This window comes from Heliangelus exortis, chromosome 2 (genome assembly GCF_036169615.1).
Source record: "Heliangelus exortis chromosome 2, bHelExo1.hap1, whole genome shotgun sequence".
NCBI classification, from domain to species: domain Eukaryota; kingdom Metazoa; phylum Chordata; class Aves; order Apodiformes; family Trochilidae; genus Heliangelus; species Heliangelus exortis.
Window position 1 is genome coordinate 69,702,968 of NC_092423.1, and position 25,130 is coordinate 69,728,097.

The 25,130-nt window shown below is 36.7% G+C and overlaps 1 protein-coding gene across 3 annotated transcripts in view; it reads right to left on the bottom strand.

The window, feature by feature from the left end:
- The window catches only part of ZCCHC2 (zinc finger CCHC-type containing 2), a 43,313-nt gene that overhangs the window by 12,441 nt on the left and 5,742 nt on the right, over positions 1-25,130 (bottom strand). For 2 of the 3 annotated variants that reach the window (XM_071736606.1, XM_071736605.1), the window contains exons 2-8: positions 17,061-17,172; positions 13,678-13,754; positions 11,260-11,331; positions 7,859-7,971; positions 6,008-6,102; positions 2,504-2,587; positions 1,091-1,148 (exon numbers count right to left, since the gene is read on the bottom strand). In XM_071736606.1, the coding sequence (XP_071592707.1) occupies positions 1,091-1,148; positions 2,504-2,587; positions 6,008-6,102; positions 7,859-7,971; positions 11,260-11,331; positions 13,678-13,754; positions 17,061-17,172 (611 nt within the window). Of the gene's footprint in view, positions 1-1,090; positions 1,149-2,485; positions 2,588-6,007; positions 6,103-7,858; positions 7,972-11,259; positions 11,332-13,677; positions 13,755-17,060; positions 17,173-25,130 lie in introns of all 3 variants that reach the window. The other variant, XM_071736604.1, reaches the window with a different exon arrangement.

Consider the following 25,130-nt stretch of genomic DNA (forward strand, 5'->3'; position numbering starts at 1 on the left):
CATCTGAGAGACAGATCTTAAACTACAGTCAGCTTTCGTGTACTTTATTAAACAATGACTAAGACTTTTTTTTTATTAGTCACTATATATTACTAAGTTTGGATCCTACTCTTACACCTTCATAATAGGCTATCTAATCAGAGATTTAAACAAGATGACACTCTCTTCTCAAAGAAATGTAAGTTAAAAGTAAGCATAAGGTTAAAAAAGACACCAGAAACAAATCACTAGGTTGTCCAAATTGGTAATTTCACTAGAATCTTGTCTGTTAAAGATCCATGAACCTTAAACAACATTGTTCTGTGATATGTGTATATTACTGTAATTCCAGGTAATTCCCTCCCTCCATCACTCCCCCAAAATAAACCCATTACAGATAAAACAACACAGAACAGTAAACTACAATAAATTTTGTATCCATTTTTTTCTCTTAATATAGTTAGATATTGCCCAACCATGTGCAAACATATCCAAGGTTTCTGATCAAAATACATTAATGGGTAAATTCACATTACATACTTCACATATCTGAAAGCACATATAAACTACTTCAAGACTGTCAAGAAGTGCTTCTGCTTAAAATGAACATAAAACAACATGGTACACATGCTTTTGCTACTAAGTAAAGGAAAGAGGATTGGACAACCTTTTCCTATCAGGTCACCTTTTAAGCAACTAAGAAAAGCTTAAAATCAACAGCACTGGTAATATTCAGTATATGCCTCTGTGTGTGTGTGTGTGTGTGTGTGTGTGTGTGTGTGTGTGTGTGTGTGTGTGTGTGTGTGCACATGAGAAAAATACAGGCAATATGAATGTATGTTACTCAGCTTATAAACACAAATAAAAACATCAACTCAAAGAATCACAAAATCTGGAACTGAATTCCAAACTACCAAGACCTGCAGATTCAGAAATAGAATCTTTTGAAATATTAATCACGCCCTCTCCCTCCAAATAAAAGAAAAACAAAAACCAAACACCCCAACAAAACAAAACCCCCACAAACTTTAAATTTAGAAGGAAAAATAAATTCCCAAAGAACTAGCAAGTTCAGAAACGTAGCATGGTCACATTACATACTAGTACCTACTTGGCAACAGGACTTTTTCCATTGTGTTTTTTGTGGACTGCTGTGTGTTGCATTACATCTGGGGAAAAAAAAAAGGCATAATTTCAATAGCAATTCTTATTTTAGATGAATGCAATAAATCCAACTTTCCATCAACTACTAGACAATGAGCAGGACACATCTCTGTTGAATAAGCTAGATCTAATTTACAGTGCTGAAATTAGCAGGTATTGCATAGAGGACAGATCAGTTTGTACAGACAGTAAAATCAATGTGCTTTACCTTCTATTTCACAGAGGAACAAAATAGAAAAATAGGAACTATGACAGCTGTTATGTTTGCCCACTTCTATATGTATTCGTAAGGACTAAAACTGTGACTAAGTATCACCCAGTATGAAAGGATGGAGAGAGAAGAAAGGATTCAGTCAGAAAAGTACATAATTTTGTAGTTTTTTCTTTACTGCTATAAATAAACTCAAAACTTTGTCACACATTCTAAATAGTGAATTAATACAAAAAGGACAGTATGTAAAACACTATTCGAGTGACTTCCAAATATATTGTAAATTTACCTGGTGCGTTTTGAACTCTAAAGAATATGGTGATTATTTTTTTAAATAAGAAAAAGCTGTCTGAACTGCATACGTAAATTACTGAATGAACATAAGATTGACTGCAATCCTCTTAGTAGTTAATAATACGTAACACAAGTAGGGTGGTGTCATTCTGTGAAAGCCAGCCTAAGTGCTCAGTGGTCCACGTTCACCTATCAGTCCTGTATCTCTTATCCTTTCCCCCTACCAGAAGGTTGCACTTGTTTGCTACTGAGAACAATGCCAAAATGACTTGCCATTCCTTTCAGAATAGAATTACTGACTAGCCACCTAGGCTGCTGCTTCCACATGTTAACTGGTTTTCAGGTACTCAGGGAAACACCAGCAAACAGGCTGTGATCAGTACTCACTACAGTCCCTTATTAACAGTCTATAGAGTTTAAGAACAGCACAGGTTAAGAGCAAAAAGATGAAAACTTGAACACCCATCCTGTGTAAAGCTAAAAGCTAGACAAATTTGGCACATTGAATCCAAAACAGTCTGCAACTCTTGAAATGCTGCACTCCACTTCAAACCCTGATAACCGAAGAATAAGTAAAGACATGAAAAGCTACAAACAACTTTTGCTCAAATAAATTGTCAAGTACATCTTTCTGGTTGCTCAACACAGCTGTGACCTTCTGCCTCAGAGCTACCTATGAACACTCCCACTCCTTGAATTACAAAGCAACTGCTGAAAGTATACCAAAACTCTTCATTTACATAGTAGATTTCAAACAAATCTCTCAGCTTTGAAGAAATTGGTCAATTCTATGGTTTCCAGAACTGAGTGCAATGAAATTTCTCAGAGAAGAACCACCTTTGAGTGCACAACTACCTTCCTCCTGACTTGAAGCTTCTGAACTGTCCTCCTTGAAGTGTTCTGGTGCCTTAACCGTCTTCAAAGAGGGTTGTAAGTTACCTGCAGAGAATAAAGTTCACGTAGTAACTTTATAGATCTTCAACAACTGGAACTTTCCAGAATGCTTGCACTAAACTGGAAGCTACCAAAACGGAAGACTGAACATGCTGGTTTGCGTGTGGCAATAATTAGAACATTGCCTTCTTCAAAGCAAGCCACCTCCAAGAGTAATGGCTCTATGGAAACACTTCTGTTTTTAAGAAAAGTGTGTGCAAAACAATTGTAAAGCTTGAGTGCAGTTTCACAAGCTTGTGATTAGAATTACAGTATTAGAAATATCCCTAATATCCTGCACACCTCAGGTTTTTTACAATTCTTTCTTGTTAAAGCAAGAAATACAAGACCAGTGATAGCTACTAGAATGCTTCTGCAACAGGTCAAACTTCTCCACTGTCAAATCATTTGCCTGACAAGACACCTAATTTGGCCTAAAGTCTTCTAGTGCCCTTAACATAGTCTTCATACAATTTTTTTACCTTTTAATGCCAGATAAGATGGAAAAATAAGTGGCAATATTATCAAGTTTTGTTGCAAAAATAACGACTGCCATGCTCTAAAAAAGGACTATATCTAGTAATTAATCTAATTCTAGAACACTACTCTTTCCCTCTAAAAAAGTTCCAACTTAACGCATGTTGCTTAGGAGCTTGAAATGATAGGAAGATCCTTCTGAATATGGTCTACACTGAAGATACCAAGTCCCCAGAGATTATGCTGTGAGATAAAGTCTGTTGGAATCAAGCCTACTCCAACCTGAAAAACTGTCTCAGAAAGTGTCTGAAATAACTGAAGTTATGAACAAGAAGGGAGCTAATTGATTTCCTCCTTAACAGAACCATGACAGAACAGTTATGCTTATTTCCACATAGGAAAACCATATCCTTTGCCTAACTTGCAATTCCAAGTACTTGCAGGATTCCAGGAATCCAAAACAGGAAACCTAGAAAACCAGAGGCCACTAATTAAAAAAATTAATGAGTTGTTTAATTGTGGTGATTTGGGCAATGATCAGGATGAATACTTTTGTCTTGGTACAGCTTCACTATCCTGCATAGAAAACGTGATTGTGAGCAATCCCAGACAAGTCATCTAGTCCCCCTTCTCAAAAGAATAACAACTATGGTTAAATTTATTGCATTGTCTTCACCAAATTTCTCCATAATATCTCACTCAATGTCAGGGCCCTGAACCACACCAATGGGCTTTGCAACCTCTTCCCCTACCCTTCCAAGGGCCTCATTTGCCTATTCTCAAGATCCCATCTGACACAATTTTGTTTGACACCGCTGGGAAAAGAACTGTGAGAAGCCTCATCTGAGGCCTCCAATCCTTTGTCTTAGGAGCCACATTTGAACTCAGACCTTTGCAAGGTGTGCACTGCAGCTGTGCCCGTGCCTGACCATGCACCAAAATGATCCTGCTCTTACCCCTGACCTACTGACTTGTTTTTCTGCCTTGACCTCTGATCTGCTTCACTGCTTTGGGTTTGCCTGGTAATCACAAGATTCTTGCCTGCCCCTGGGTCTTAATCTTCCTCATAGCAAGTTAAGCACAGTGTTTTCTGTCTTATCCATCAGAAAGAACAGATGATCCTCTTTACATTATGACTCTGGTGTTTGAACCAGAAGTCATCTTCCACTGGAGTTTTTTCTCCTCTCTGCTAAATAATCATGTTTCTCTTATTTACTTATAGAAATTATCTCCCATTTATGAGCACCCTGTAGTCTGTAAGACTTCCTGCAGAACTGACATACTGATTCTTTTTCAGACCATTTCAAGCTATAATCACATACAACAATGCATTTGCAAGTCTTTCCCACCTACATGTAGTTTAAATACTAAAACAGGCATATCCTGTGCAGTGTGCCCATCATTAACATGCAACTTTATGGACTTTGTAAACTCTTTCCTCACCACAAAGCCTTTCAGTGCAACAGAATTGTTAGAATTTTCACAGCAGTAAATTCCATCCAGTTTCACAACTGGATGGGCCTCCTTAGCTTAATATTTTTCAGGAAGCTGCCCTGTAAGAAGGCTCTAAGTGCTACTAAAAAAATAAAAATCACAAAATGACCTAAAGCTTCTCCCCTAATCACAGTTCCTCAATACAGAAAGAATCAGAACAATCTTGTTATGGAAAGAATACATTTGTTACAGGTGACACACATAATCTCAAATTAGTCAGCTGTCATTGCTCTATTTCCTTCCAAATGTATATGAGTAGTCTCTTTGAAAACTTCAACTTAATTCCTTATTAAGATCTTCTGCAACTTCTAAGGCAGTGGCCTCACAGTCAGTGCCTAAACTGTCATGTTGGGTAACATGCACTGAAAGAAGAAAAGATTGAACAGATACAAAGATCACATCCTAAGGCATCCACACAGATACACTAAGCTTAAGTCACACAAGCAATTTACAATAAGCAAGGAGATAAAGAGGTCCACCAAGGAAATTGCTGCAATGCAAATGCTCTGAACAAGATTCTTTATGTTCTGAAATTAGCGCCATCCCACCATTTATATACTATGTAGCCAAAATAAATCTAAGTTTAAATATCAAAACAAATGATTAATCTACAAAAGAGAGAAAAGAAAATAGAGCACAGTAAGTGATTGTTTCGGTCAGCTCAAGATTTTTGTTCCAAAATTCAAGATTTCTCAAAAGGAAAAAGTCTCAAAATGTTGTACATAATTGATCCATAATTACCTATTTTAATAGCATGATGGTACAGATGATGTGAAGGGGAAAAGAGAGGGGAGAGAAAGCAAAGGAAAGGAGAGAAAGCAAAGGAAAGGAGAGAAAGCAAAGGAAAGGAGAGAAAGCAAAGGAAAGGAGAGAAAGCAAAGGAAAGGAGAGAAAGCAAAGGAAAGGAGAGAAAGCAAAGGAAAGGAGAGAAAGCAAAGGAAAGGAGAGAAAGCAAAGGAAAGGAGAGAAAGCAAAGGAAAGGAGAGAAAGCAAAGGAAAGGAGAGAAAGCAAAGGAAAGGAGAGAAAGCAAAGGAAAGGAGAGAAAGCAAAGGAAAGGAGAGAAAGCAAAGGAAAGGAGAGAAAGCAAAGGAAAGGAGAGAAAGCAAAGGAAAGGAGAGAAAGCAAAGGAAAGGAGAGAAAGCAAAGGAAAGGAGAGAAAGCAAAGGAAAGGAGAGAAAGCAAAGGAAAGGAGAGAAAGCAAAGGAAAGGAGAGAAAGCAAAGGAAAGGAGAGAAAGCAAAGGAAAGAAAGCAACACAAACTGATGCTATGTAACATGTCCCCACTGTCAAAAGTGTAAGTATCTGTTGAAGTGACTGTACATTGGCAGGGAGTTCAAATACAACCACTGGAATACAATGTGACATGAGTACATAATTATAAAAATGCAATTAGACACGGAAGGAAGGATATATAAGTCTATAAAATTCTAAACTAGTATTAGTACATTTCTTACTGTGAGTGTGCAAAGATTCTGATGAAATTGATTGGAAGAAGTTGTATACTCTCTGATTCTGCAGAAAAGCTTGCGATGTATTTGAAAATAGCTGCCTGAAATTTAAGTGAGACTTTGTTAGATGTAATATTTCATAGGAAGAATAAAAAAATTGCTACAGGACCTTTAAAGACAGGTTTTTTTGCTTTGTGGTTCTGTGCTCACATAAAGTCAAAGTACAGCCAGTACAAGGAACTGGTATCATTATTTTGCTTTTTATTTATTTAAAAGGTATAGCTTCCGATGCATGTCAATTCAAACATTTTACCCACCTGTAATATTTCATGAAAGAGGAGTCAATAAGCACTGGACCTTATATATTTTTTAACCTGAGAACATGTTTTATTTCCCCAAATAATGCATCTGTTCCTCAAATATGCTTATTTGTTTAAATACTAAGTTGAATTAATCTATAATGTCAGTATTTGAGTTTTGCAATTAACTCCAAGAGCATAGGGTGGGATTCTCATTATTGCTCTGCACTGCTCTGTTCCCAAGAGGTCAGCAACAAATTCTATTAGCTTCAGACAAGAAAACAGGCCAAGAATAAATGTTTTTTACAACCCACACCAAGTTTTCAGTTACTGCTTGTCAGGAAGCAATACCTAGTTCTATTTTTTTTAGAGGAGGGGTAGGGAGAGCAATTTTTTGCAACCTGAAACATTCCTAAGACTGCCAAGTTAGTATATACTTATGCTAACTGACCATGTAAGGAAAGAAAATATGTATACTGTATTGCTATTGTCAGGAGATTATTCACATAGTGTTCCAGTATAGTCACAATAAAACTTGCAAATTGTTATTATAGTTCTGTATACATTAAAAGGTTATCCTCAAACTGAATTTCTTGGGTTTGTAATCACTGTGGAGTGAGGATTCACAAACCTTTATTAGATATAATATTTTCTTCAGTCAACCTCTAGTTAACAAGTTTATTCAATTAAAATTACTGTGTTTATTAGCCCAAATTGTTGGCACAGATTTAGTTTTTGGCTTGAAAGTCAAGTCAATTAAGACACATAAATAATATTACAGATTAAGATAGAAGGAAATTGAAAAAGGGGGAGATTGTGGCACACAGCAGCTTTGCAGCTTCTTTAGCTGAGCTATTAACATAAAGCCCAGCAGCCTGATATGCTTGAGACCCTCAGCGTAAAACTCAAGAGAGTCTGTCTAACCTGATGAATTATTGAAGTTGTTTTGAACAAGGCTGAACAACCCTGACAGAAAAAGGCAACAAGATACCCATAGCATACAAAAAGAACAAGGAAGCACACCCAAACTTATATTGCTGTTCTGAGTTACAGGATGTGACCAACACATGCCACATCCCACCAAGTACTCTCATAGCTGAACAGCAGGTTATAAGGAATAAACCATGCCCTTAGAAGTGTGTGAGCTACATTTAAGTTTTATATGCATATTTCACTATTTCTGTTTATTCTTCCCAAATTCTGTTCTGTCTCTGACTCTATCCCGTCATAAAATTAGAACACATGCTGAGTTACTGTTTCTAGTATTTCTGAATATTCCTTTGCATAACAGACCCTCACAGAAGTGCCAATCATTGTTATATAATGATTGCTCAAGACTAATGTTTTCATAATTGTGCGATTACTTCTGAAGTAATCCACTAAATTTTAGTAGGAGTCTCAATTAAAAGAGGTAAAGAATATGTTTCATTGATGCCTTCCCATTTTCTTCACAAATTGTGTTTAGGCAGCAGAATTTCCATTGTCTCTTGAAGTCATCTGGTTCTATTTCTATCACTTTTCAGGTAATGCTTTTCATGTTATTTACTAAAATATTTACCTGATTATGGGCTCAAGATCAGCATGCCTTCGTTCTTCCCTCTTCTGAAAACCCTGATTTAGTGCTCTTAAAATAGTCTTGTCAAATGCTTCAGAAGACAGTTCCTTTGGGAGCTGAAAAAAAGGTTAATATTAAAAAAAAAAAGTAGTTGACATTTTGAAGACTACATTTGTTCAGCATCAGTCTGTATCTTTTGGTATCAACCAGCGACTCTACTGCTCCACTTTAGGTATGGTAATTTACAGCCTAAAGATACAAGAAATCATGCTAACTTAGTTTTGCTAAAAAAATGCTTTGCTGCAATGCCTCACATCAAATCCAAGTGCAAGACAGTTTAAAGATCTGTTTGTAAGTACTACATTCAGAAATTTACCAATACTATGCTTCCAGAGTAATTTACAGCCTTCTTATTCCTTTAAATCTTTCACACAGAGAAAGAAGGTCTGAAAATAGTATTAAAAAATTACCAGGGGGGACTGAATGCACTGTACTCACTACCATCATTTAGCTAGATTAAAGAAACACAAATATCAAGATTGTTTCAGTTATACAGTACACCAGACTTCAATGATCAATACTGACATCAATCAATAGTAAGTCCTTCTCAAATTGCTATTATCACTGAAGCTTCTTTTGAGAATTTACAACTGCTTCCAATGCCACTATTGCAAAGTGAGGTCTTTTGATGTTCCAGTTCAGAAAGCAAAATTCTTGCTACTAAAAAGGATGTCTATTTTAAATGAAAAAACTTCCCTAGACCCTAGAAATATTTTTTTCCTGCACTTACCTTTTCTGAAATATGTAATTAAGAATACTAAAGCTGAAAAAAATCATTAATTCAAAAAAATAAGTATTTTAATTTTGAGGCAATTAAAAGCAAAGTGCTATATCAAAAATGTTTTTTCCTAAAGTAAAAACCTACTGGTAACCCGGTTAGCATGTGCCACCAGTTATGATCAGCAGCACCAAGCAACACTAGAGCAGCATCTTCCTCCTGTGTATCTGGAATACATCCAGTCCAGAGCACCAGCTGGGTATTACATCCTGCTAGTGGTACCACAGTAAAGTACTAATTCTTTCACTGAATGAAGTGCTAATAGAGAGATTTGATGTCTAATGTAGGTAATTGCTTGGCAATATACATAAAAGGAACTTCTGGAATCCAGACAGGGACTCCAGAGAGCTGCTGTTAGTATTAGACTAGTACAGTGCTACAGCACCTAATGTGTGTTAAGATATAAGACCAGAAAGAAGTGCTGAAAGCAGCTGTTCTTAACTGACTTCTTTGTCATTAATATGCACTATGGAGAAACTGACTGAAAAACTAGTCACTATTAACTAAGAGATACCAAAAAGCTACTGCAGTAGCATGGCATGAGCAAACTTCCTGTACTACTTTTGGTGGGTTGTTTCTTGGTTTGGGTTGTTTTGTTTGTTTGTTTGTGGGTTTTGTGTGTGTGTTTGGTTTGTTTTGGTTTAAATTTATATTTGTCTCCAGAAACAGTCAACTTTTTTTGCTTAGAACTTTCATTAAAAGGAATTAAATTCCTTCTGTAATTAAAGATTCAGTTCTATAAACCCGAGATTAGGTGCTTTACTTAACTTCAGGTAATGAGATAGTCTTGTTACTTACAAGCTTATTAGTCCTTCCACGTCTGAGGGTAATTTCCTACATGCAAAGAACTTTATATGCTTATCACCTAAGAGAACATGCTCTTTAAATATGAAGCATCCAAGTTATCCCATTTACTACTTTAGCTTTTCCCACCTATGCTTCTATTCCGAAACAATGTTTACAGTTATCTTGCTCCTATTACTCCTATTAAACCTTGAGTTTCCTATCGAGTTATTTTGACCCTCTTTTCTGTCTCCACAAAACTGAGCATACTACTTAACAATGCCATACAGATTGCAAGTAAGAATAACAAAAAGCCAGAACTCAAGTGTGTATGAAGTAGACAGCATTTGTGCTTTTACAGTGATTTTTAAAGCACAGTGTAAGTTTTATCCTGTTTTATTTATTCTCTTTGCTTCTGACTACTAAACCAGCATAAGCCAAATATATTTTGCAGCTGTGCACCTTCCTCCACAGAGCACCTCAGCAAACTTGTAGCAGCCTGTGGTTGTCTTCCCTTGTCCTGCCATCTTCCATGTATCTAGACTCTGCTACAGCACTCCAGCCATCACATCTGAAGAGCTGCCAAGAGTCAAACACCACAGCTCTAACATTTTGGATCCTGTCTGTTTCCCTGGCTCCTTCTCCTGGCAGCAAGTAGGTACTAGGGAGTCATTTCAGAAACTAGTGACATCTTTTTCAGTTAGGAGAACAAGAAGTGCACAGTTGAATACTCATCCTGCACAGGATCCTGGTATGTCAGTCCTGCTTTTAAGGTTCTGTTCAGGTACAGGTGCATGTAACCTATGTTGGGACACATCATCCACCCCCAGACATGGCATCCAAAATTCAAATTGCCCCACATCAAGCTCTGGGAACTCTAGGAACTAGATATGCTAGCTAGATTAAAGCAGCAGTGGATACTCACTGCTTTGTTTCTACAATGTGGAAAATGTTGGTAATTCAAAAAGTGAATAAAACAAGGATCACTGTACAGTAGCTGGCTTTCCATTTGCAATTAATACTGCAGTAAAGAACATCAGATGCCATCAAAACATGCCCCAGACAGATCTTCCATTAGTGCCCTGAACAGTGAGTTATTCAAACACAGAATTTCCCAGCATAGGTGGAACCCAGAATGTCAGACATTGACAATGAAACACCTAGTTCAAAGCCATCACATGCCTGAGGTCTACACATGTTCTTCCTCCCTGCTCAGGGAGGAAGAAAAGCATAAGAGAACTTTTAGTATCTTTTAAATACAGGCAGGCACAAAGAGTTGCTTGATTTTCCTCAAATTTTAACTCCTTGTGACAGTGAATATACCTGCCTTTGTTCTACTGATGAATACAACAGGAAAATTAAGAGCTATTATGTTCATGACTCCACCTTGCTAACTAAAAAAAAAAAACAAATGCAACTTCTTTGGCTCGTTCTAATGGGGACACCAATAAACAAATATGTACCAGTACATCACCACTGTGGGTAATATTAAAAATTCCTCTGGAAGTTTAGTGGTAGTTCAGTTAAAACTACAAGAGAAATTTCAAAGGAGATTAACTGATCTTCTCCTGAGGAACTCCTCAAACATCCTGTTGAGCTTCATCTATCAAGCTGCTTTACCACAATATACATAACTTAAATGGTTAATACAGTTGTGAAGTAAAATAATCTGGTAGCATCCTTTTGTTTCTGCAATTACAACTCAGAACTCATAGTTCTCCTAGACTACTTCTGAAGTTATAAACCTTATGTGCAAACTCTACTTTTGTATTTCAATACATACTTTTAGCAGGAATTCCTGAAGCTCCTGATGTGTTTTTGTTACACATGTTACTGAAAGATCAGACCAGGTTACCTGTTAAGGAAGGAAAAAAGAATAAGGGAAGTTTCTTTTTCCACATACCATACCAGTTAGCTATTCTTAACATTGCCATAAATCTGATGGTCTCAATGTAAGACTTAACACCTGTGCATAAGTAAATACCAGTTAGAAACAGGATAATGATGTACTTACTGTTTTTTTGAAGATGTACGCTAGTTTTGAGTGGACATTTTAAGATCACTATGTTATTTGTGGCTAAAAAAAAGTATGAACAAGCTGAGGTGAATGCAATGAAGTCCCTGAAAAGTCCTGGATTGCTGACTTAGAAAGAAGCCAGACAGAAGGCCTTGTAATTATAGGACTTGTATTAAACAGAGATCATTAAGTGCAAAGGCCAGGTACCAGAGAAAAAGACTATAGGTCAGGTACACTGGATTGAGCTCTCACTGTGATTATCATGAATTGAGATAAAAAAGGAAAAGAAAATCTCTCTTTGCTTGTATTACCTGTAAAATCATTTGATCTGCCTCAGTTTGGAATCTTACATGGTTATATAGAAGTTGTTTTAGTATACAACTCAAAAGAAGTACTGCAAGTTACTATAAAGTTACTCAAGAATCATACACCATTTTGGTACATGCTTGAATAAAATTTCAGTAGGTTATTGCTCTAAGACAACATGCAAGTAGTATACCAGCACTCTTCACATGCATATTTTCAGGAAAAAAAAGTAAGCTTTATTAGGTGAGTGCTCCCTGGCTTTAAGCCCACTTCTGGGTTTAAGATTCCCACTACCTGCATGGGAAAACTGTATGTAATGGGACTAGACATGGCAATTATAAATATTCATTTACTCCCAAGAGTTGCTAGGGTAATGTCAACCACCAAATGCCTTCAACTTAGCCCCCAGAAATGCCAACTATTGTTGGTGCACTCAGTTGTGAAGCTTACCACTGTAATTGCTGTTAAAACCTTAAATAAGCACAGTCTGGGCAAACACAACCTGGAGTGAGGAGCACAATATATATATACCTGCACAGATGAGGAGAGGAAACTCTTTCCTAAAAGAACTGAGGTAGAGTAGTTTCAAGCTTACTTAAATACTTCCTAAAATACCTCCACATTTCCCCTTTAACAAAGAAATTCAAAACCACTGTCAAATCCATCTACATGCTAAATTTTCAAAACAGTTTTGTGACAGTAAATATCAATAACCCATTTGGGTGTTCTGTACAAACCTCTCCTATCTCCTTTACCTTGTACTCAGTTCACAGACTATTCTGACAAAAGATCTATTACAAAGTTAACCTTTAAGGCTTTGAAGGTTACATTCTGCATTACTGTCCTCAACAAAGGAAGAGTGCAGAATTTTTCGCAAATTTCACCTTCAGACATAAACAACAAAAAGTTATCTGTTGCCTTTATTTCAAACACATAGATAGTACACCTGAATTCAACTAGTACTACCAAAAAAGACAAAACTAATTCTCATCCATTTAGAAAACACAGTATCAAACTTCAGCATCAACACATCGGTTTTCAGCACAAAATAGCATTTTTTGAAGTTTGCCTCTTCAAAAGGCTTCTATGACCCATGTCAACTGGCCAGTTATGATGTTTGATCTAAAATGTTATTTTGTTTGAGAAAAAAAGGTAAAATTTAACTCTTATTCTCGAACCTATTATAGCACCAGATTTGTACTATTGGCCAAATGGCTCATAATGTTAGTCAGCCCTTGCTAAGAAAATTACTATTTTGACACATTTAGAGTATTACCATCTATGGACTTAGAAGCTATTATTTTACTCTACCATCTTGAATTCAGACCTCAACACCGAAAGCTTCTCTTACAAAATAGCAGGAAGCAGCGTTTCAGTTTTGTTTAAAATTCACTCACATAATTGTTTTATATGTTGCTTCTGGCTATTATAATACATGAGGACTATACTGGGTCGATGTTTAAGTTGGTTGACATTTTTAGCTTGTTTGCTTTTACCTTAACAAGCCAACAAACCCCAAACAAAAAAAAAATCAGCTCCAGTTTTGTTAAAAAAACAAAGAAGCCACCCTTATACTAAAGAGATCTAAGATGACCATGACTACAAGCAGTATATAACTGCAGACACAAGAACTGCAACTCACTTGAGCAAACATCTAACTAGTTTTAGAATTCTTTGCAATGCCCACAATTACATAAAGCACCTGCTCTGCACAGAGAATCTGAGAGAATTATAGGATAATTTCAAGAATCTCTTAAGACCCTATAATGTAATTTAAAATTGCATTCTGAGCAGGTGTTTGAAAGAAACTGTATATTCCTACAATACATAGATACCATAAGACAATTACTTTTATCATTCTAGAGGCAATCTGCTTACTTTGAAAGTGTATTCCAGATGCTTGTCAGCCCTTTTTCTTGGTACTCCTTTCAGAGTTATCTTCTCAATGTGTACAGCTGAAAGAAAAACACCTTATTGTACACACTATAATTACAGTTTGAAAATGTGACTACTTACGTAGCCAGTTTAAGAATCACTTCAAGCTATTTATTCATACAATCCCACTCTACCTCAGATGCTATTTTACTGTAACAAAATGAAGCATTGATCTCTAATATGTACTTCTCCAGCTTGACCATAACCCCTTCAACAGCAGAACATGAGAATCTGTGCATTACTCAAGAGCTTATTTAGACCAAAAGTCACATAAATACAACAATATTACTACTTCAAGTGAAAAAGACAATTGGATGAAATAAAACTGCAACTTTACTCCAAGAAGTAACCCTGGATAATAAAAGCCAGTGATGGTGCCTCCCACATCCAGATTTCTGAAACATCAAGTAGCAAAAAGAGCAAACTAAGACACGGGAACTACATTTCTGAAAATGTAGATGGAAGGAAACAACTGGGGAAAACCTGAAGGAGACAGAAATGAGTGTTAGCAAATGAAAAATGAAGAGGAAAAGCGGAAGACTACTACAATCCTACTGTGGAGAGTTATCATTAAATTGAACCGAAAAGGAAGAAAGATACTTTTAAAGTACTTGCTGCTTGAACAGTCCTTCCTCATAATCTACTCTGTTCAGGAACAGGAGAGTTCTGGCTGTGACTTGGTAAGCAGCAGCACTATGTGGCTTTCAGGGCCAGAAGATTTTCTTGAGGGCACATAACATTGTCTAGGTAGTATTCTACATAAAAATCTTTATGTAGCCCAGATAGACTTTTCACTGTTTCTGCTATGATGGCCTAAGAATTCAACAGAATTTTGTATCTCAGCAAACGTGAACACATTTTTAGATGTAAAAAATTTTGAAAAAACAGTTTCTACACCATCAATGGTTCCTTTCAGCGTTTTTGAAACTTTTTCTGTTTGAGGGGAACATGGGGGAAAGGTGACGTTACCAGCTCAAGTCTTCAATTTTTAATTGCATGTTTACATGGAATATATTGGTAACTAATACGTATCATTTTAAAAATAAGTATTAAAAAACCCCTCCTACAAGCATATGTTACAAAGCCTATTTTTTTTATATTAGCTAATTACCATTTTTTCAAAAACATCTTTAATAAAATTAAATTACAATTAAAGTATCACTCCCATAAACATGCCAGCTTTAAGATATCTAAGTATTGGCAATTTCCTTAAAGGCATAATAAACCAGCACATAAGCTTAGCTATGGTGCTACAGTTTCCAATTCTCTTTGCAGAAAAGACTGACAAATACTGATTGTGCTGGTATAAACTACTGCCTGGAAGGTAAGAACTAGATGATAATTTTATTTTCATCAGTTAATGAAGATCAATTATTACAAAGCAGAGGAATCTGAGATGCCAGACAAAAAAAAAAAATGTACCTATATGGCATAAAAACCCAAATGTTTATTGCCCTTAATTTTTACCTGTTTTGTATAGATAAAAGCACTGTTAGAAAAAGGAGTATAGCATAACAAAAGTTTTGGTGCAGCAAAGTTTCTTAATGGCCAGTATTAAAATTTATATCATCAGTTGAGCTGATATTCATAAGTTAATTAAAAAGTTGATTTCCATGACTGGAACTGAGAATAGTGGTTTAAATTGAATTTCACTGCATGCATATATTTAGCATACATAATTATGTAAACTAACACTTTTATTAACATGCACCAAACAGCTTTTCTGGTGATACTGTGTTTGTTTTAAATTATTGAGTGTTCCCAATGCTAAATATATTCGTCCTCAAGTATAAAGACATTTTATTACACAACATAGTACCTTGAGCTTCCCTGACTTCTTGTTGCTGCTGCATGCTTCATAGTAATAGGTGATACAACAGGTAATTAATTTAAGTACAGTGCTGTTGCTGCACAGCTTTAGTTCCACAGTTTCAGACCACTTTAAAAATGTTTCCACAGTCACATTTTACATATTCTAAATGGCTAGACCAAGAAAAAACATTTGAAAATACAAGCTAATGAGTGCGTGTCTGCATCTACTCTGGACATAACACATGGATTCAGGATGATTAAGTCAAGCATGTATACATGACACTGCTACCATTTTAAGTATAAGTCAAGATTTCTAAAAATCCTAATAATTACAGCTGAGAATATAAACATTTTATTATCAGTGCTATTTCTAACCCAGTAAGGAGATCACTGACTCTCCATCATGTACCTACCTATGCAGTAAGTACCACAAAATTATTTGGATCCTTCGCTATCATTTCTAATGCCAACAGAAATGCTGAGAAAAATCTAAGCTCTTCATTAGATTCAATTATTCAACTTTTTTGTGTTTCTGTAACTTTTTAATGTATTCAAGAGTGTTGCTAAAGACAGTCTCGCTTTTGTGTTTCACATTTATTAATACAAACACTTTGAACTCTGTTAAAGGATTTGAAACAGGTTTTTTGTCTGTAATCTTCCATAATTTTCCTCTCTGGGCATGGGCTTTTTTTGTTTGTTTGGTTAGTTGTTGTTGTTTTTTTGCAAGGAATTTAAACTCTCAAATTGCCTGCCTTCAAAGTGTAATTTAATCTCCACAGCAGAGACAGGAGGATATTTGTGAGGACAAAAGGAAGAGCAATAGTCTTTTGAGATTGCCAGCTCTTCACTATCTGCAGGACAGCTAGATTAATTCTGAGTAGACAAGTGATTCACAAATCTCGTTGAAGAATAAAGGGTAAGAATAAATCTATTTTCAATAATGCTCATTTCTTCAAAGAGAAGAATCCGGGCTGGCAATTGCACAGAACAGTTCTGTGTACACTCTGAAGCTTTGTTCTCATTCTCCCCAACAGAGACAAAAGATGACTGACTTTCATGGAAAGCCTCCCACTTCTGCAAACTACCACTCCTATAAAATGTCCTAGTATGTGCTTATTTTTTCTTTGTTCTTTAAGACTAATCAAATACAACTGAATCAAGTAGCAAAAGCTATTGCACTGTTTCACAGTATCTTCATGTTTAGTTTCGCTTAAAAAAATATAACCTGTCAATAAAACTGCATTAAATTTTCTTGCATTGTCTTAAATGCCACCTCTTTTTTTCAGAAGCAAACCCATTTGCAATCAATTTTTGTGCATGCAGCCACTAGTATTTAGCAGCTAACAAAAATTACAACTTACAGTAACAAAAAAAAGACTAAGGATGCAGAAAAGCAGACGTTATACTTACCAGTCATTGCAGTTTCTCATTCAGATGAACAGCAAGGCAGAACAGGCAGAGTTTAGCATTCAAAAAAACCTTCAAGTGTTCCTTAAAAGAAATCTCAAACATACCTTCTCGCTGAGGTCTATGGGAAGCCATTGGTAGTCCATCATGAGGTGCTGTGGTTCGTTCTAGCAAACTGGTCTCATTACTTGACATACAGTCACTATGGGAGAAGTCGTTCTAAATTGAGAAGGAAAAAAAATGAAGTGTCTTAATATAATGTGTATTAGTAAAGCTTAATCAGAACGACAGAAATTACAAATAAGTTCACTATTTGGTATTATGTAGGGGAAAAATATGAACTTCTTGACAGTGGCTAAAAGGTGGTTATTAGCTGTTTCAGTTCTTACTGGCTTCATTTATTTATGTATTAAACATCAGCTAACCTTATTCAGACACAGAATGGCATGGGGGACAGTTCACATATCTTGGGGTATCTCGAGCTGGACAACTCAAGATCATTAGCTCAACTTCAGCACAGAATTAATGTTACTATAAATGTTTTCCATTACTACTTTGAGTAGTCACTTACTCACTGAATTCTAAATACTCTCCTCAATTATATTTATGTCCTGTACCTTCAATCTGCCATCTCTTCCATATAGGAAATCATTAACTGTTTGGACAGTCTAAAAGGACATAGGGTCCTAACAGCTTAATCCATGCACCACTTGTCTCCAAAACATTCAGAATACAAACAGTTGCCACCAACAACCTCTCTTCCATAGAGAAAAGGACAGACTGAAAACTCATCTTTCTTCTCTTACTTACTTGTCTATGTTATCTGTATTACATGCTTTCCATTTCTGTCCCTTCTAATGTACTGTTTTAAAACAGCTGAGAATTACTACAACAAGGACAGCTAAGTAAGAGAAGAACAAACTACACTAAAAATGATTAACTAGAGAAGAGTATGAGGTGACCATGGACTGCAAGTGGTTTCTCTAGGGTAACAAAAGCCTATGTAATTTTTCCCACATTAAGATAAAACATTACTGTATCAAATTACATGTTCTTCAGTGACCAGATTCTGTTAAAACAAACACAAACTGACCAACCAAGCTAAATTTCAGAAATGTTCTATAATGTCCAGATGCAGCTTTTTTTGCCTGTTGACCAGAGCAATTCCATGTTTCAAGGAAATGACAAATTGCCTTGAAAAGATACATCCACAAAAAAAAAAAAAAAAAAAAAAAAAAAAAAAAAAAAGGAAATACTGGAAGTTCCAAGTGAGTTTCTAAATTAATCTGTTTTTAAGTGAGGCACCTCTATTTATCTGTAGCAAGCAGTCTAACTCATGGGCTTAGCAAGTATGTAAATGCCATCAATATGCATTCCATACTGATAGTAGCAGCAGTGGCAGCAGCACAGAGGGGGAAAGAAGGCGGTTCTATATTAAGCACCACAAATCAACCACATTATATTTTTTATAAAGAACTGGAGGATGAAACAGAGGGTAGATTTCTTGAGAAAGCTTTCAACAGAAGCAGCTTAAATAGAAGACACTGAGTGCACCACAAATATTTATCAACTGGTCTGCATGAAAACTAGAACTATCTTATTAGTAGGTCTATGAAACAAACGAAATTCCTGGGAGAAATGGATACTTTCTGGAGTAGATGTATACTGAAAGTTCAAAGTCTGTTCCCCTCATTCAGAGTGAAGAACACTGCTCCACAGAAAGACCTTCATAAAGGATGGGTAAAAGAAAAATACAAATCTTGAGACGGGCAGACCAGAACAGAAAGCACAGAAGTGTCAGAAGACATTGTAATAGCTTTGCAGTTTGTGAAATCCTCTATGAACTTCTTCAGACTTGACAGATGCATGCATCAACTAAATAAACTTGGCCTCATCTTACTAAGCCAGCTTTACATTACCTACAGCACAGGGTAGAAACTGTGGTAACTTCTAACAATACATTCAACTCATTTAGAACCCACTAAGCATATAAGCATCAAGCCTGCCCTGGGCATACTCTTTATCTAACTTTCATCAGTCATTTCAACAGCAGTACACAAGTAGCAAGTGAGTATCTATGTGCCTTTTAGACTGCACTACAGATGGTCAGAGGAACTAAAGAACACTTTAGCTGTTTCATCTGAATCTATGTTAGCCTTGTGTCCTACAATGTCAGTATTTTGGGTTTCAAAGCAATCAAACTTGAAGTATAAAGCATGCTTTGCTTCCTCAAGATAAAACTCACACCAGTCCCCCATCCGTCAGTAAACGACCACAGAAAGCTTAGAGGATCAAAACAGTATTTCATGCTTCGATCATCTAACAACTTATGAGCACAATGTCAGATTTGGAATAAGAAAGGAAAACAGCTGCATATCAATGAGAATGCATTTCAAGAGATTTAACAAATTTGCAAGCTTAGTTTAATTAATAAGAAAAATAAATAAATCATGAGCATGCTCTGAAGAGAGCCACTTTCAAGATGTCCTTAAGATTGCCATTGATACCATTTTGTCTGACATTTCAGAGCAACTGTAGGCACAACCAAATCCAAATACTTCATTTTTTAAGTGTTAACTCCTGGTCATGCATTATTCACAAAACTGTAGGCATTTGAGCATTACAGTAACTGTGTAAAAATTGTGATATGTGTAAGATTGCCCATAAAAAGCACTACTGCTATAATAAACCAGCTGCATCCAAACTACATAAGCTAACAAGTTTAGCATATATTTTTGTATGAGAGTGAATGTCTCCCTGACATGAAACCAAACAACTGAACCAAGATTTCTAGTGAAGATCAATGTCAATTCTCTGGAGAAGTAAGGTCTTCCTTAAACTACAGCCACTCACTTTGCTGGAAGTCATCCATGTTGCAAACAGAAGATGACAAACCTTTGGATTAACCCTGACAGAGGCTGTTAAATTATCCAAATTGTTTTACATTTCTAAGATGTCTTTTTCTAGCTCTAAAATCATGATTGTAAGAGCTAAAGGCAACGCTTCATTTGTTTTAAGGAACAAGCTAAGACTTCCACCTAATCACTTTTTTTTTTAATTCACAAATGGATCCAAAACCAATCAAATTTAAAGCCAGAATTTTTGCATTCAAAGTCAGGCTCCTTGTTATGATTAATGAAAAAATTATTAAATTACAGTCTATTCTAATAAATAATCACTAGTTAAGAAATCAAAGAAGCTGTGAGCAGTTTTTAGGAGAAGTATGGGATTAAATTTTACTTCAAAGATGTATTCTGCTTAGCTCAAAGAACAACTGCCCCTATACCTCCTAATACTAGAAAATTTCTTCTCACCTAGAACAAATATTATCTCTGTAACGATGTTCAAGTATTTTTGCTGAGAATTATTCTAGAATGCTTACTTTTCTGGCCATGGCAGCATTCTGTACCAGGCTAACTACATCCACATTTGAAGGCTTCCTCTGAATTGCAAAATATAAATACAAATTCAAAACGGTATTTAAACGTGTCCCAACATCAAAGATTTTCAATATCATTGCAACAACAAAATACCTCATAATTTAGTCACTCAAAATATTTGCCTGGGAAATTAAACCAGTATACTGTGAATTAAACAGAATTAAACAGAATTAAACCAGAAATTAAACCATATAGTGTGTGTATTCTTTGAATGGTAGCTTTCACAATACTAGTGGAATGCAGGAGGTAGACAGTAGGGTAATGCAGGGCCTCACTGCTTTACAGCTTATAGCCTGTGAAGGTTGATTCTGTGCCAGCTCCAGACCCTGTCTTAGGCTGGATTACAACTCCTCACATCTGGTGTTAGCTACTGGGACAGTCCTACCTCAGACACAAGTAATAAAAATACAAGAGCCACTGTCAGAGTAGACAACTCTAGCATGCAGATGACTGGAAAGTCTAGGCAGTCTGGAGGACTAATAAGTATTGTGATACTGTGGGTTGCTGCCTGGTGCCAGTCACACCACTAACACAAGTCTCTTAAAAGAGGGTACACTGCCAAGGAGTTGCTGACGATGGTCCTGCTGTACAGCATTACTTGCAGTAGTCATTGCCTGTCAAAGTATTCACACAATGTGTGCAAGGATAAGGTTAATTCTTGCATAAGCACTATAAGGCTTCCATATGCAAGGATTCACTGCTGTTGCTAATGATTAAAATACAGTGAAGCGAGAAATGTGGGTGGCACCAAACCAGTTGCCAGATAACAAATTTGATAATCGCACAGATCTTTGTGACAGGCTAGATGATTAATTACAATTTCTCCTTGAAAGTGAAATAAGCTGAGAGCACTCTAAAAATTCTCTGCTTTAGACCAGTTTTTCTATCCAAGACACCTTCTCTCATATGACTGAAAGCAAGTGCCGTATTACAAAACCAACTATCACCTGAGATGTTTCTCAAGACTAAAGACAAGCAGCAAATGTCTAAAGTGGAGAGGCACCCTACTCAAAAGGATGTTGCTCTTTGTAACTCATCTATGTGAGCTGAGCAAATCTCAGCTAGCTTACACGACAGGTGTCCAAACCCTGCCTTCCATTAACATAGATGGCTGATCAAAAAAAATATCATGCTGATAGTGGTTTGGCAATATGTAATGAAATCTGCTACTGGATAGCCTTGTAATCATCATAAGCAAGTGACTGATGCATGGAAATCTTCTGATGTTTGCCCTGCACTTTCATAAAAGAGGTATTCATGCATCAGCTCTGATGAGCACTAACAAGGGAAACCTGCTTACAGCAGCTGGGTAGCTTGATTAGTTTTGCATGTCCAAATATGAAAGCTTATTTATTCTGCAAGACTTCAGTAAATGTGCTGTTTGGGACAGCATTACTTAGCCTTGCAGGATGTGCAGATATAAATTGCATTCATGTACAAGTGGGAACTGGCAAACAAAACCAGATGAAAGACGACATCTTGGAAGAATCAAGGTTTAACTCATGATCACAGGTTATCAACTGCAGCATTTGTCCCTTAGAGAAATGTGAATGATGTCAGAATAATCCTTAATATATGTGGTGCCAGTTACAAAACCAATGCCATGATTTGCTTAAAACAATCCTTACAAGCTACCACTCTTGCTGCTTCACAACTGTGATACACAGATACATAGCTGTGTAGCTATGTTTGCACACAGGCTGGACATTACCTCTTAAGGACCAATAATCAGCTGAAACTGCATGTGTACTTGTGTGCTGCTGAAGCCCCTCCTGATGACAACAGAAGCAAATAACCCTTACTCAAGACCATGTGCAACTAAATCTGTATCCTGTCACCTTACTATTGCTGTTGCTTGGATATAGGGATAGAACATCCATGCAATCCTACATGTAAATGGAAATCCAGCACATGGATTTATTACTCACAAATGTAAAGATACAGGACAGCAACACTTCAAAATCTGTCAATAAGTGCAACTATTGATGCAACAGATTCCCTCCCATGCACAAAAAATTCCATTTCTATCTTGGACAAGCTGCTAGCCAAATGCAAGAGCAAGACTAAAGACAAGTGCCAGCTGACATTGCTGCTAAGTAACACTTCAGTTTGCACACTTTGAACTATGCAATGGCACTGTCCAACTTATTTTAAATGCAGAAAGTTGTCCTACAAGACTAAGTACAAAATCAGCCTCAAGATCCAAGACCACAAAGATCTAGCAAATTATCTTTTATGACCACAGCCTTGTTAACAGCTTCCTTGTTAACACAGCTTCCTCATTAACTTATCTTTCCACATGCAGAATCAACCTTCAGAACAAAAATACTTACTCCACATAGAATCACAGGCTGGAGAAATGGGCTGAGAGGAACCTCGTGAAGTTCAACAAGAAGCAAAGTGCAAAGTTCTGCAGCTGGTGAGTAACAACTACAGACACCACACAAGCTGAAGCCTAACCAGCTAGAAAGCAGCTTTGCAGAAAAGGCCTATAAAAATGTATATATATATATATATATATACACACAACTGAAGGAAGGATGCAAAGAGGGTAGAGCCAGGATCTTTTCAGTAATTCCCAGTGACTGGACCAGAGGCAACAAGTGCAAAATGAAACACAGAAGTTCCTTCTAAACATCAAGAAACACTTTTCCACTGTGAGGGTGACCAAAGACTGGCACAGGTTGCCCAGAAACGATGTGGAGTTTCCATTCCTGGAGCTCCTCAAAAGCTGACTGGACAAGGTCCTGGGCAACCTGCAAGTAGGGGGAGATGGTGGACAAGATGACCTCCCAGTCCCAGCAAACCTCTACCATTTTGCAGTTCTGTGATCAGACATAAAACTCCATCATATGTGAAATAAAAGCCTGACTGGCTGAACATATGGCTCAAATGGATACTGTGCAACTGCCCTATTAACTTGTATCTAGTAAGATGAACTGCATAGAGATACTTAAATACTTCAAGGTATATTTGTTTAGTGAAACTATTTTAAGAGCTCACCTTTAAAGAGGCAGCAACAGAATATTATGAGTGACACAGAAACCTTTTAAAATCATGTTACCTGATTTAGGGTGGAAAAGCACGACATATGACTTCAACATACCACATATTGACTAACTTGTAGCACCATTAAGTTCTGACAATTTTAAGAAAAAGGGCATCCCAACCTCTTAGGCAGCATTAATAAGTATGGCTACCAAGGTCTCTGGCAACTACACCTGAAGTATAGTACCAGATCATGTCAGCTACAGCAATGATTTACAGTGCCAAGGGAACACCATGCCTTGTGTTTGCTAGGAACACAGTACAATCTGAACTTCTAACTGGATTTAAATCATAATTTCAGTCCAACCTATCCAGCCCACGACAAAGTAGAAAAGATGAAGCTAAAGAGATCAATGCAGCAGTTCAGGTATGACTGCATCACCAGTTGCCTGCTCATCCAGCAACTTTGTACAGCTTCAGAACAACTGCCTGTTGAATGAACACGAAGAAAATTACTTGAATGTACTGGTTCAGACTGATACAAAAAAATTTCCTCAGCCCTGAGTGACAGAAAGACTTAAACAAGTGTTTAAGTACCATTAGTACCAAGAAGAGACAAAGCCAACATTACTACTTTTATATGTTGGTAAAGGGTAATGTCATTTTGTCCAACTCTTAAACTCAAGAGGTATAAGCAGCATAGTTTAAAAGTATTCTTCTACCTATGGGAGTTCTGAGTAACAGAAAATCTGTCATGTTCGAATCTCACTTTTAAGACACTTCCCGACGTGTTAAATCTCCTTTCAGTGTTAAGTGTTTTTACTTTCTTCTCCCAAAATGGACATAATTAAGAAGCTGAGAAAAGGCAAGAAGCTCACAAAGGAATTAAGTTTCCAGCTAGATCTCTGAGCCTGTCCTCTTCAAGCTTCAGTCTTTGAAAGTATAAATCTTAAGACTTCAAGGGCACTACAGAAATTCACCAAGTCTTGGAGAAAAAGTAGGCATTTATTATTAATTATAATTAATGGAGAATCAAATGTAATGTTTGCTAGGGCAGCTATGGCTAGACACTGATATCGGCAAGTAAATGAGGTGATGGATTTAACTAGACAGAATCCTACAGACTTCAGTGGTTTTGTAGACACAGCCATCTTACTGCTGCTGTCTGCATCCTTTGTATCTCTTCAGAAAGAGCTGAGAGTCCTCTGTACTCCAAGCCCAATGAGTCCTGCTATCTACAAGTCAGCCAACACTGGGTAACACTGCAAATGTGGCCACAGCTTAACAACAGTGATCTAACTGCAAGCATTAGGAGGCCATGGGTGTATTTTCATTGCCTCCAGGGATCATTTAATATGCTGGAGAAGAAACTGGCAAGGAATACAGCAAGAGGCTGATTAATCCTGGCATAAAGGGACTAGGGTGAGGCTACACACTTGTCTTGTCCTAACACCTCATATTTAGAACTAAATGACTAAGAGCAGTGAAAGTTTTTACTCCACAATTTCCTGAAGCATTATCACACACGTTTAAACTTTCGTTTTAGGCACTGACTTCCTTTCCAGAAGACTTCCAGTAGCATTTCTGGAAATCCTAATTCCTGTTTAGAGTCAGAATTCACCGAGGGAGCCAGAATTCTTTTTATCTCAGTATACAAAACTTGTAACATTAGTGTTTTCCTGGACTGTACCACCATTTAAAGGTCATTGTCAAGAACAAAATGATGGGTTCTATCAGCCACTGATTTAA